This window comes from Tachyglossus aculeatus, chromosome 25 (assembly GCF_015852505.1).
Source record: "Tachyglossus aculeatus isolate mTacAcu1 chromosome 25, mTacAcu1.pri, whole genome shotgun sequence".
Taxonomy (NCBI): domain Eukaryota; kingdom Metazoa; phylum Chordata; class Mammalia; order Monotremata; family Tachyglossidae; genus Tachyglossus; species Tachyglossus aculeatus.
Window position 1 is genome coordinate 7,114,483 of NC_052090.1, and position 13,393 is coordinate 7,127,875.

The 13,393-nt window shown below is 47.2% G+C and overlaps 1 protein-coding gene across 1 annotated transcript in view; it reads left to right on the top strand.

Annotated features, from left to right (window-relative positions):
- The window catches only part of TAF4B (TATA-box binding protein associated factor 4b), a gene marked incomplete at its 5' end in the record, with an annotated part of 64,603 nt that overhangs the window by 11,403 nt on the left and 39,807 nt on the right, over window positions 1-13,393 (top strand). The window contains 6 exons of the mRNA XM_038766514.1: window positions 548-718; window positions 818-940; window positions 2,739-2,828; window positions 5,176-6,621; window positions 10,858-10,993; window positions 12,142-12,247. Coding sequence (XP_038622442.1) covers window positions 548-718; window positions 818-940; window positions 2,739-2,828; window positions 5,176-6,621; window positions 10,858-10,993; window positions 12,142-12,247 — 2,072 coding nt within the window. The remainder of the gene's footprint in view (window positions 1-547; window positions 719-817; window positions 941-2,738; window positions 2,829-5,175; window positions 6,622-10,857; window positions 10,994-12,141; window positions 12,248-13,393) is intronic.

A 13,393-nucleotide genomic window follows, 5' to 3' on the forward strand; every position in this document is an offset into this window, starting at 1 on the left:
GCCACTATTATTATTCTTAATATTTTTATTAATCTTAGAAAATCAAATGCTCCATCAAGCTTTACTCCAGGAGGCCTTCCCAGACTGAGCCCCTTCCTTCCTCTCCCCCTTGTCCCCCCTCCATCCCCCCCATCTTACCTCCTTCCCTTCCCCACAGCACCTGTATATATGTTTGTACATATTTGTTACTCTATTTATTTATTTATTTTACTTGTACATATCTATTCTATTTATTTTATTTTGTTAGTATGTTTGGTTTTGTTCTGTGTCTCCCCCTTTTAGACTGTGAGCATACTGTTGGGTAGGGACTGTCTCTATAGGTTGCCAACTTGTACTTCCCAAGCACTTAGTACAGTGGTCTGCACACAGTAAGCGCTCAATAAATACGATTGATGATGATGATGAACGATCACAAGCTTCTTGAGGGCAGGAAATGGGCATCTCCCCCAGGCTCTTAGCCCGGTGTTCTTGAATCAAGGCTCAAATTCTCCTGAATAAAGCATGCGTTTGTTATAGAAAATGAATCCACTCTTTTCTCTCTTCTCAGCCCGTGGCCACCCCCAAAAGCATCGTGTCGGTTACTCCGGTCACCCCGCTGAGTACCGTGGCTCCGTTAAAATCTTCCGCCCCTGGAATGCCCCCCGCCCCCTCAGCTCTGCCCTCCGCCAACGCCCTCAAAGCCGACGTTCCCGGAGCAGCCCCGACTGACTTCTCCACAGTAAGGCCCAAATGCTCCCCGTTTTTCTTCAGTCGGGGGCCACCGGGATGGATGGGGTGGGCACCAGAGCTCACGGGCTTTCTTGACTTCCGTCCCTAGGAGATGCTGGAGAACGTGAAGAAGTGTAAGAACTTCCTAGCCATGTTAATCAAACTGGCCTGCAGTGGCGTCCAGTCACCGGAAATGGGGCAGAACGTGAAGAATCTGGTCCAGAATCTGTTGGTGAGTGGTGGCTGTGGACCCTGGGTGCCTGTGCAGAGAGCAGACCATGCATGGATGCTCGATAACTCGGTGACTTCTCAGGAACTGCCTGAGAAGTTGGGCATTGGCGGCGGGTGAAGGGTGCAGAGAAGGGGTCACGCTGGAAGAGGAGAGTAATAACTCACCTTCGTACCGCCTCCCGCGACTGTGATGGTCCTCAAGTGAAAATCGTCCCCCTCTCCATCCCCCCCATCTTACCTCCTTCCCTTCCCCACAGCACCTGTATATATGTTTGTACATATTTATTACTCTATTTATTATTTTACTTGTACATATCTATTCTATTTATTTTATTTTGTTAGTATGTTTGGTTTTGTTCTCTCTCCCCCTTTTAGACTGTGAGCCCACTGTTGGGTAGGGACTGTATATATTGCCAACTTGTACTTCCCAAGCACTTAGTACAGTGCTCTGCACACAGTAAGCGCTCAATACGATTGATTGAAAAGTAACCAACACCGGACAGTAGATCTCTAGGAAATAATGTTGGAATGGAACCTGGTAATTTCAGGTTGACTTCTGCATTTTTAGAATTGGATTGACACTTCCTTTCATCCCCCTGAGAGTTGTTAAATTATGGGGAAAGGTGTGTTCATTTTAAACCTTCTAGGGAAAATATCCTTTTGACCTATGCTCATATTTTTCCCCAGATGAAGCCATTTCTATTTGTACATTAACATCCCTCCCCCCAAAACAGCCCCACATCATTACTTACTGATGTTTCATTAATTCCCATTAGTGTATTTGGTTTTCCAAAGAGTCTGTTGAAAGTTGGGGTCATTCTCTTCTAAGAAAGCCAAGGGATTCTGTGATTTTTTTTTTTTTTTTTTTTTTGGAGTAGTTCATCTCTGGTTTTTTTTTTTCCCATGTCTTGCATTTAAAAAAAAAATCCATTGTCCCAAGCTTAGCTGGCTTGTGATCCTTTTGTGTGAAAATCTAGGTCCAAGGAGAGTTGAAGGGGGTAAGGTGGGTCTAAGATCGATGGGAACACAAAATAATTTTTGAAATCTAGATATAAGATTTGGGTGGCTTTTCAAACTCATAGAAGCGGTCAAAGAACTTGATTAAATGCTTCTCTGCTATCTTAATGAGATCCTTTTAGCTGAGTGCATTGCCGTTTGTTCTGTTAACTCTTTGTTGAATGGGCCCCAATCCACAAGGGCAGAAGTACAAATTCAGGCCACCTAAAAACACCACCTCAATTTGGCTGATGAAACATTTTTATTCAGTCACTTTTCTTTCACACAAGTCAGGGGAGCTCCAGACCCTTCTCTAAACCAGACTCAACTCTGGAGAACTGTCATGGCTTATGAAGGCTCGAGAAGCAGTGTGGCCTCGTAGATAGAGCCCGGGCTCGGGAGTCAGGAGGACCCGGGTTCTAATCTTGGCTCTGTTACTTTTCTGCTATGCGACCTTGGGTAAGTCACTTCAGTGGGCCACAGTTGCCTCATCTGTGAAATGGGGATTGACTGTGAGCCTCATGTGGGACAGGGACTGTGTCCAACCTAATTAGCTTGTGTCTATCACAGTGCTTAGTACAACGCCTGGCACGTAGTAAGCACTTAACAAATACCATAAAAAAGAAAACTTCTTGCCTTCATTTCATGTTGTGCCAGTTTGGGGGCACAACTGCAATAAAATGGCTTGGAGCTTTGGGACTAACAAGCCTAGTTTCCTTCCTGGGCCTTGAGGGATGTGAACTGTGCTTTTGGAGTTCTCCTATATCTAGGAGTGAGATGGTGTCTGCTTTTTCTTCCCTCAGGAAGCAAAAATCGAGCCAGAGGAATTCACCAAAGAACTGTATATTGAACTCAAGTCATCTCCTCAACCTCACCTGGCCCCTTTCCTGAAGGTAGGGCTGGATCGCACATTATCACAACCAATAACGGCAACTGTGGTAAATCAACCACAGAGGTGGGCCTCCAATATAACAGGTCTAGGGGCAAGACCAGACCTATGTTGTAATCCCAGCTCCACTGTTTGCCTGCTGAAGGACCGTGGGCAAATCACTTAACCTCTCTGGGCCTCTGTTTCCTCATCTGTAAAATGGGGAAAAGAGTGAGCCTCGTGTGGGACAGGTACTGTGTCTGATCTGATAAACCTGTCTTTATCCTAACATTTATCAATTGACCAATCAAAGTGATCATTGATGGTTTGATCGTTTCCTGTGTGCAGAGCATTGGTATTAAGCACTTGGGAAGAATGCAGTAAAGTAAGCATGATCGCAGCCCTAAAAGAATGTGTCTAGGAGGGCTCATAGTAAATCCTTAAGTATCCTAAGTAATGTATTTTTTTTTTTTACCATGCAACGAGATAAAGGCATTGTTGTGATTGTTACTTATGTATTAGATGAGGAGCATTTCCTTTGGTTATAAATTTTCATTTGTTGAGTCAGAGCACCTCCAAGATGAATTGCTTATGCCAAATTCCGTTTCAGAAGTTGAGATAACACTATCTTGGGCAAAAGTCACCCAGCTAGTGGTAGAGCAAATAATAATTGTAGTATTGCAGTATGGAGAAGCAGCGTGGCTCAGTGAAAAGAGCCTGGGCTTTGGAGTCAGAGGTCGTGGGTTCAAATCCCTGCTCCGACAGTTGTCAGCTGCGTGATTTTGGGCAAGTCACTTAACTTCTCTGGGCCTCAGTTCCCTCATCTGTAAAATGGGGATTAAGACTGTGAGCCCCCCGTGGGACAACCTGATCACCTTGTAACCTCCCCAGCACTTAGAACAGTGCTTTGCACATAGTAAGTGCTTAATAAATGCCATTATTATTATTGGTGTACTTACTATGTGCCAAGCACTGAGGTAGATACAGGATATTTAGCTCAGTCACAGTCCCTGTTGTACAACATCTGGAGTGCGAGTATTGAATCCCCATCTTATAGATGACGAAACTGAAGCACTGAGGGAAAAGACTTGCCCTAGGTCAGGAGATAAGTGGAAGAGTGGGATTAGAACTCAGATCCTCTGACTCGTGGTCCCATTCTTTGCCCACTAAGCCATGCTGGGAATAGGATCACCATTTCTTTAATCCCAGATCCGTGCTTTTTCGCTTTGACTTTTAGGGGGTGGAGACAGCTAAATTTGGTCCCTGAAGGAACCCAGCAAAGAGACCAGCATGGCTCAGTGGAAAGAGCATGGGCTTTGAAGTCAGAGGTCATGGGTTCATATCCCGGCTACGCCACTTGTCAGCTGTGTGACTTTGGGCAAGTCACTTAACTTCTCTGTGCCTCAGTTACCTCATCTGTAAAATGGGGTTTAAGACTGTGAGCCCCATGTGGGACAACCTGATCACCTTGTAACCTCCCCAGTGCTTAAAACAGTGCTTTGCACATAATAAGTGCTTAATAAATGCCATTATTATTATTATTATTATTATTATTGTTATTATATCCACTTCTTAAAGTGCTGTTGGTCCTTCTACCATAGGAGGAGGCAGGATAGGAACGTTTGAGAAAGTGAACTGGATTGGCAGTGACTGTGTTCCTGGTTTGGGACTATACCTGACAGGTGTTCATTCAGTTGTATTTATTGAGCGGTTACCGTGTGCAGAGCAGTGTACTAAGCTCTTGGGAAGTACAAATTGGCAACATATAGAGACGGTCCCTACCCAACAGTTTTGTGGGAAGAACTAACTGAAATATCACTCTCTCTTCTGGGGGAGTTTTAAGGCTGACAGACTTGGACACCAGTTGGTGCCCAGTTAATGTGAGATGGATGACCTCTTGTTGACAGCTTAGGTTTCTTGGGTCAATATCTGGTGATCCACCTTAACGCATGCGTTTCTCAAGTTTCGTTCATCTGGGTAAGCTAGTCCCCTGAAAATCCTGAACTGGAGGCTTCCATAGTTGTTCCAAGCTGCTCAGTAAGGACCTTAATCTGGCATTTCTCAGTTCTCAATAGCCATGCGATTGATTTCTCAATTTCTGTAGTTTGACAGCTTTTTTTTTTTCTCTCCCAAGTTAATTCAAGCCTTCATAGGCCAGATGAAAGGTGTGGTGTCTTGGGGTTCAGCCTGATTCTAGTAGTCTCAAAGCATATTTAGCTTCAGTCTTTTTGGCTGGAGGAAGAGAGGAAGCCCTGAGTCAGCATGGTGAATCAGAGTCAGTGACGAGTCTGAATGAGTGAAATTTTGGAGCCATTGGATTTCTTATTAATAGATCACAACCTCTGCCTTTGTGATTTTTTTTTTTTCTTCAGAAAAGTATGATGGCCCTCCGCCAGCTAATGCCCAACTGTCAGGGTTTTATTCAGGAGTGTGCCCAGCAGCCCACGCATTTAGCCGTCTCCACAAGTGCCCAGACCGTGGTCTCGCCCACTCCTCCAGTGACCCTGGCTGTGACCCCGCGACAGTCTGAAAAGACGGCAGTCATCTCCGGAGTCGATCCTTGCGGACCTGCCTCCCTCCAAGCTGCAAGACCAGGGGCGGCTTCTCAAGGAACGGTTGCTGTGCCCGCCTCTCTTCAGCCCGTGAGACCAGGGGTGACCACTGTAATGGCCCCGTCTCTTCAGCCCGGGAAGCCAGCCGTCTCTTCCGGAGCTGCGCCGTCCACGACTGGGTCGCTCCAGCCTGGGAGAGCCGCCGTGGTTTCCGGGCCGGGCGCTCCTCCGGCGACAAGGCCCCTCCAGCCCGTGAGAGCCACGGTGGTTTCTGGGACAGCCACTCCTCCCGTGACCGTGTCCCTTCAGCCCCTGAAACCTGTGGCGGCTCCTGGGACAGTCACTCCTGCCACCTTGGCCCTCCAGCCGGTTAGACACATCGGGACGTCGGGGATGGCAACTCCCATGACTCTGTCCCTACAGACGCTGAGACCCGTGGTGGCTTCTGGGCCGGGTTCTTCTCCCGTGACCGTGGTGAAACCGGTGGTGGCTTCTGGGACGGCCACACCCCCAGTGACCGTGTCCCTCCCACCGGTGAAACCGGTGGTGGCTTCTGGGATGGCCACGCCCCCAGTGACCATCTCCCTCCCACCGGTGAAACCCATAGTGGCTTCTGGGGCGGCCACACCCCCAGTGACCGTCTCTCTCCAGCCCGTGAAACCCTTGGTGGCTTCTGGGACGGCATCTTCTCCCGGGACGGCCTCCGTTCCACCGGTGAAATCCATGGTGGCTTCGGGGACGGCCGTGCCCCCAGTGACCGTGGCTCTCCAGCCCGTAAAACCCATGGCGGCTCCTGGGACGGTCACACCCCCAATTACGGTGTCCCTCCAGTCCGTGAAACCCGTGGCGGCTTCTGGGATGACCGCTTCTCCGCTGACCGTGCCCCTCCAGCCCACAAAACCGGTGGTGACTTCCGGGATGGCTCCTCCCACAGCTGTGTCTCTCCAACCCGTGAGGCCTGTGGCGACGACTCCTCTCACGACTGTGTCACTCCAAACTGTGAGACCCATGGTGGCCTCTGGGACAGCCGCTTCTCCAGCGACCGTGTCCCTCCAGCCAGTGAAACCCGCGGTGGCTCCCGGGACAGCAGCTGCTCCCACGACAGTGTCCTTCCAGCCCGTGAAGCTAGGTACCGCCCCTCAAGTGGCCACCACCGACCCTTCGAAGCCCGTCCTGGGGGCCCCGATTCGCATTAGACTTGCACAGCCCAATTGCCTGCTTGCACAGCCAGCCGCTACTCCACAGACTGTCAAAGTGAAACAACTCGTGAGTACTGCCTCTCTCTACTTGGAATACACGGGAAGGACGTTTTTGGGTTGGGCATCAGACTAATAATAGCGGTATTTTGTGACGTGCTTACTACGTGCTAGATACAGGGTAATCAGGTTGGACACAGTCCCTGTCCCACATGGTGCTCTGTCATAATCCCCACTTTATAGGTGAGGTAATTGAGTCACAGAGAAGTTAAGTGACTTGCCCCAGGTCACCTAGCAGACAAGTGGCAGAGCTGGGATTAGAACCCAGTACCTTCGGACTCCCGGGCCCGTGCTGTGTCGACAAGGCCACAATGCTTCAAGTTAAATCCCTCCTTTCTTGCCTCTCCTCCTAAACAATAACAACAACAATAATAATAATAATGATGGCATTTGTTAAGTGCTTATTATGTGTAAAGCATTGTTCTAAGCGCTGGGGAGGTTACAAGGTGATCAGGTTGTCCCACGGGGGGCTCACAGTCTTAATCCCCATTTTACAAATGCGGTAACTGAGGCACAGGAAAGTTAAGTGACTTGCCCAAAGTCACACAGCTGGCAATTGGCTGGGATTTGAACCCATGACTTCTGACTCCAAATCCCATGCTCTTTCCACAGAGCCACACTGCTTCTCTAAATGTGAAATCAACTCCACAAGTAGGGGGAATGGTGGCCTGGGGGGGTGGTCTCGCGGTAAAAGTGGGGTAGGGTCTAGTGGAGCTTGTGAGTACGGAAAACAGGGAGAAGGAGCATTTAAACCTTATGAGCCATAGCTCGCTTCTAGTTCAGCCTTATTGGCTGCCGCATTGTGGCAAGCTTGGCTACCCGCTTGCTGTAAGAACAGCTTTAAAAGCTCCAGCACATCATAGACTTCCCTTGTAACATTCCTTCAAAAGCATCATGTGGAAAAAGTCAAGTGGCTTGATTTACGGTTTTGCTTCTCACCCCTTTAGCTTCATCTCGGCCCCTCCCCTTTCCGAAAGTAATATGCTCTCTGGGAGGGAAATTGTCTCCTCGGGCTCTAGGGTTCTGCCTTTGCATTAGGAGTGGAGAAGCACTTTTTGTCTCACATCCACGTGGGGTTGCGTAAAAAAGATTGAATTAGCCAAGTCCGGAATAGTTAAACATTAGTCGTGGAGTCCCATATTTGTAATTCGCTTTTGAACAGTGCTGTTGGAGGAACAGGCTACCATGAGCCCCTCTGGGCGGTTGTGCCTTAGAGATAAATTTTGTGCTCAGCACTAGATAATTCCAATCGAATGGTTCACCGATGTTCTAAATTACCGTTAATTACTTGAATGAATAATTAAAATCTCTCTCAAATGAGCTCGTTTCAGAGCAGACTTAGTACTCAGTCTGAAGCGGCGGGGGGGATTTGAAGTTGACAAAATTCGGTCGGAGGGGTGGGCAGGGCTAATGGTTCCCCCTCCCCTGCACCCATTGAAGCGGGAAAGTAGTGAAATCCTGTCGGTGCAGTTTTGAGTGGGGTTCAGGCCAATTCATAATAATAATAATGATGGTATTTAAGGGCTTACTATGTGCAAAGCAGTGGCTGGGGGGATACAAGGTGATCAGGTTGTCCCACGTGGGGCTCACAGCCTTAATCCCGGGAAGCAGCGTGGCTCAATGGAAAGAGCATGGGCTTTGGAGTCAGAGGTCATGGGTTCAAATCCCAGCTCCGCCAACTGTCAGCTGTGTGACTTTAGGCAAGTCACTTAACTTCTCTGTTCCTCAGTTACCTCATCTGTAAAATGGGGATTAAAACTGTGAGCCCCCCATGGGACAACCTGATCAGCTTGTAAACTCCCCAGCACTTAGAACAGTACTTTGCACATAGTAAGCGCTTAAGAAATACCATCATCATTATTATTATTATTAATCCCCATTTTACAGATGAGGGAACTGAGGCATAGAGAAATGAACTGACTTGCCCAAAGTCACACAGTTAACAGTTGGCAGAGCTGAGATTTGAACCCATGACCTGACTCCAAAACCCGTGCTCTTTCCACTGAGCCCGTGCTCTTTCCACTGAGCCATGCTGCTTCTCTGGAAATTCATGGAATTCATGGAAAAAGAGGTCCACAGTGGGTTAGTTGTTGCCAACTTGTACTTCCCAAGCGCTTAGTACAGTGCTCTGCACACAGTAAGCACTCAATAAATACGATTGATGGTTAGTAGAGGGGAAATTAGCTGTTATCCCATGTCTTTGGGGGCTGGGGGTGCCTTGTCAGATGGAATGCTGGAGTGTAATGTACTCTCCTAAGTGCTTAGTACAGTGCTTTGCACACAGTAAGTGCTGAATAAATCTGATTGACTGACTGAATCTACCATGGGCTTGCCACAGTACTGATGTGGTCATTTACTGGGGATCCTGGCACCCGGCAGGTGCCAGAGATAAACCCGTAGCAGGCATTAAGCTATGCCTGTCTCACCGGCTCAAGTCCTTGATTGACCTGATAAACCTTCTCAAGCAGGCAGAGCATTAGAACTGAGAAGCCAAGGGCTGAGGTACAGCTACTTGTCTTTTTTTTAAGGTATTCGTTAGATGCCTATTATGTACTAGGCACTGCGCTGAGGTAGATAGAAGTTCATCGGGTTGGACACAGTCCCCGTCCCAGTACAGTGCCCTGCACCCAGTGAGCGCTCAATAAATACGATTGAATGAATAGGGGGCTCAGACTTAATCCCCATTTTACAAATGAGGTAACTGAGGCCCAGAGAAGTTAAGTGACTTGCCCAAAGTCACACAGTAGACAAGGGGCAGAGCGGGAATTAGAACATGGTCCTTGTGTCCCCCACCGTAACTCCCCCAAAGGCCCATGCGCTATCAACTTGTTCATTCATTCAGTCGTATTAAAGTGCTTACTGTGTGCAGAGCATTTAGGCCATGCTGCTTCTCTTTTACTTGAAATATGTTTCCCTGAGCACTACTTTTTGGGTCAATTGGTGATTGAATCGATTTCCAACCACAGCTGTTCAGATGTTACTGGTCTGTGGCTCTGTATTCTCCCAGGCGCTTAGTACAGTGCTTTGCACACAGTAAGTGCTCAATAAATGTCATTGATTAATTGTGGATAACTCATTTTGGAAGAAATCTATTGGACTGTGGGTTGGATTAGTGTCCTAAGTTTCTATACTAATCATCAATCTTTGTTTTAAAGCAGTTCTCTGTGCCCAGAATGAGTCTAGTGAGTTTGAGAGCTGTAAGATATTTTTTTTGGACTGGTACTTGTTCTGTACTTAATATGTGCCAGGCACTGTACTAAGCGCTGGGGTAGATGGAAGCTAATCAGGTTGGACACAGTTCCTATCCCACATGGGGCTCACAGTGTAAGTAGAAGGGAGAACAGGTATTGAATCCCCCTTTTACAGATGTGAGAACTGAGGCACAGAAAAATTGTGACTTCTTCAAGGTCACACAGCGGACATGTGGCAGAGTTGGGATTAGAACCCAGGGCTTCTGATTCTCCAGATCCATGCTCCTTCCACTAGACCACACTGCTACTCTATAGCTTTCTTTAAAATAGTAGTAATAGTATTCATTAAGCATTTATCGTGTTCCAAGCACGCATGTGTGTGTGAGCCCTACAGGGAACAGGGACTATGTCCAACCTGATTATCTTGTATCTACCCCAACAATTACTACAATACCTGGCACATAGTAAGCGCTTAACAAATACAATAAAGAAAGGGAGTTAGAGGAGCCGAATTTCCAGTTCTATGCAGAACTGTCATGATAGTCACAGTCATGGTCTTCCTCTCATTGTTCTAAAAGTCGAGAAGGGCACACGCTTAGTGAGGCCTTCCTGGGCTCGAGCAGGGGCCTCTGGGAGTCCAAATAGTATGCATTTGGGGGCCATGGAGAGGAAACCTTCTCTCAATTTTGCTTCTGCACTGACTCTGATTTCTGGTCACCTTTGCTGGGAAGGTAGCACCTGTACTGAAAAAACTGAATTGGGCAGCTCTAATTCACCTCTTGGAAATGTGATCCAAGGTGAGAGGGGCATCCCTGAACTTAAGAATGTCTAGGCCAAGTCGTTTTCCCAGGCAGAAATTTAAAAGATGGGTGGGTCCTAAGGCAAGAATAGTGTGAACACTGCGACAGGCTGTTCAAATGGAACCGTAGGCATTCTGGGCTTCCAGCAGGGTGGATTTGAGGGACGTTGGGGTGCCTTTTTCAGAATGTGGAACTGCTCTTGGTTTGGTGGCAGAGGTTGTGCTGATCTGTTCAATGTGGGGCTGTTGTTTTTAGGTGGTCCACCCCCCCGCAGCGGGCTCCGTGAAACCAGTGGTCACAGCACCAAATTCCTCAGTGTTGACCGTTCAGAAGTCGGGACAAAAGAGGGTACCGCTGAACACCCTAATCCAGGCCAATCAGTTTCCTGCAGGTAGGCCTGGCGTCTCCCCCGGGATGCCCCTTTCCTCCATGGAGTGAGCCCTTTCACTGGGGGGGAGTGGGGGGAGGTAGTACAGTGTGGCTCAGTGGAGGAATTGAGGGGACAAGAAGGAAGAGGGAGCTGTGTGGGCCATACCATTTGATTGTATTTATTGAGCACTTTTGTGTGCAAAGCATTGTACTAAAAGCTCGGGGAGAGTACAATATAGCAGACACATTCCTGCCCACAACGAGCTCATGGTCTAGTCGGGGAGACAGAAGTTACAAATATACACATATGTGTTTTGGGAATGGGAGGGAGGATGAATGAAGGAGCGAGTCAGAGCGGCACAGAAGGGAGTGGGGGTTGATTGCAGGGTAGCCCCCATCCCAGAGAAGCTGAGGGGAAAGGAGGGACCTTATCCTGTGTGGGTTGTCCCATTCTACATATTTATTACTTTATTTATTTTACTTGTACATATCTATTCTATTTTATTTTGTTAGTATGTTGGGTTTTGTTCTCTGTCTCCCCCTTCTAGACTGTGAGCCCACTGTTGCATAGGGACTGTCTCTATATGTTGCCAACTTGTACTTCCCAAGCGCTTAGTACAGTCCTCTGCACACAGTAAGTGCTCAATAAATACGATTGATTGATTCTGCTGTAGGGGATGGATTTCCTCTCTACCCAGGCATTATTTCCCAGGTCTTCTTGACCCACGGCCCAACACCCGGCTGGCAAAGACATGGCTTTTTGATGAAGCTCGACTTCCAGCCTTCTGCTGTCTCTTCTCCCATCAGTGTTTGGAGCTAGCTTACACTTTTCCAACTCCCTCTGGATGTGGGGAAAAAGTGGTCAGTGGACTTCAAATATTGTACTAGACACCTCTTAGCATGAGAACAGCATCCTAAGCTCTGCCTAAAGTCTTGTTGGAAGGGAAAGTGGGATCTGTTTCAAGCCCGCATCACCAGATTTTCCCTCCCTGGTGTTTCTGTCTTTGGTTCATTCAGTCGTAGTTGAGTGCTTAGTATGTGCAAAGCACATACAGTGCAGTATGTACTGAGTACAGAGTACAGTAGGATTCAAAAACAAGACTCTTGTGGAATCATTGGTTATTTTAAATGTCTCCTGTCATGGCTTGTTCTGTGCGTCTATTTTTTTAGCTTCCATTCTGAAGCAAATTACCCTACCAGGAAACAAAGTCCTGTCACTTCATGCATCTTCTGTGCCGAAAAATAAAATAAAAGAGAATGGAACAGCATCTTTCAGGTAAAAATTTTAACTCTTGGAACTTTAATGAAAGGAAACTAGATTTCAGTTGGGAGCAAAGGGGAACATGAGTTTGGAGAATGGTCAGTCTTAATATTTTAAGATTTTCCTAGGGCTCCAAACTCCATTTTTTTTTGTAGCCCATGAATCTTAATGTAGGAGAAGTAATTTTGTCCCCCAAAATTCTAATTGGAATCTTATTTCATAAAAATGTTTGCATCTATGGATTTGGGTTTTTTAATGCTTCAACCATGGCTTTCCTTTTCCCTAAAAAGCTCTGAATGCATTTTGATGTCAGCATTGAATTATGTGTTGAATGTAATCAGTCAATCAACAACTACCCTTCAGAGCATTATTAATCAGTCAGTGGTATTTTTGAGTATTTACTGTGTGCAGAGCACTGTACTAAGCTTTTGGGAAAGTGCTAATTCTGCTATATTATAGACACATTCCCTGACCACTGTAAGTTTATAGTCTAGAGGGGGAGACAGATGTTAATATGAATAAATGAGTAATTTATAATATGTAATTTAAAGACATGTACATAAGTGCTGTGGGATTAGGGGTTGGGTGACTATCAAATATCCAAAAGTCACCAAACCAAGTGCATAGATGACACAGAAGGGAAAGCGAGCTGGGGAAAAGAGGGGTTAATCAAGGAAGGCCTCTTGGAGGAGATGTAACCTTGATAATGCTTTGAAGGTGGTGAGAGCGATGGCTCCGTGTGAGTGGAGCAGGAGAGAATTCCAGACTGGCAGGAGGATGTGGGAAGGGGGTTAGCGGCAAGATAGACGAGATTAGGGCACAGGAGTAAATGGACGTTAAAGGAACGGAGAGTGTGGGCTGGGCTGGAGTAGATCAGTGAAGTGAGGTAGGAGGTTCTTGAGGAGTGGGGGGACATGGGCCGAATGGTTTTTGTTGTTTCACGATTCATGCGGCAGAGTGAAGTGTGGACTGAAGTGAGGAGAGACAGGAGGCAGGGAGGTCAGCAAGGAGGCCAATCTCTGGAAGATTGAGTGGAAATGGCTTGTTAAACGGGAGATGGGAGTCCCTCTAAGCTTCCTGGAGTGACTGGATAACAGTCTGGATGGGATGTGGAGCTGAGCCAGTAATCCATCAGTCGGTCGTATTTTATTGAGCACTTAC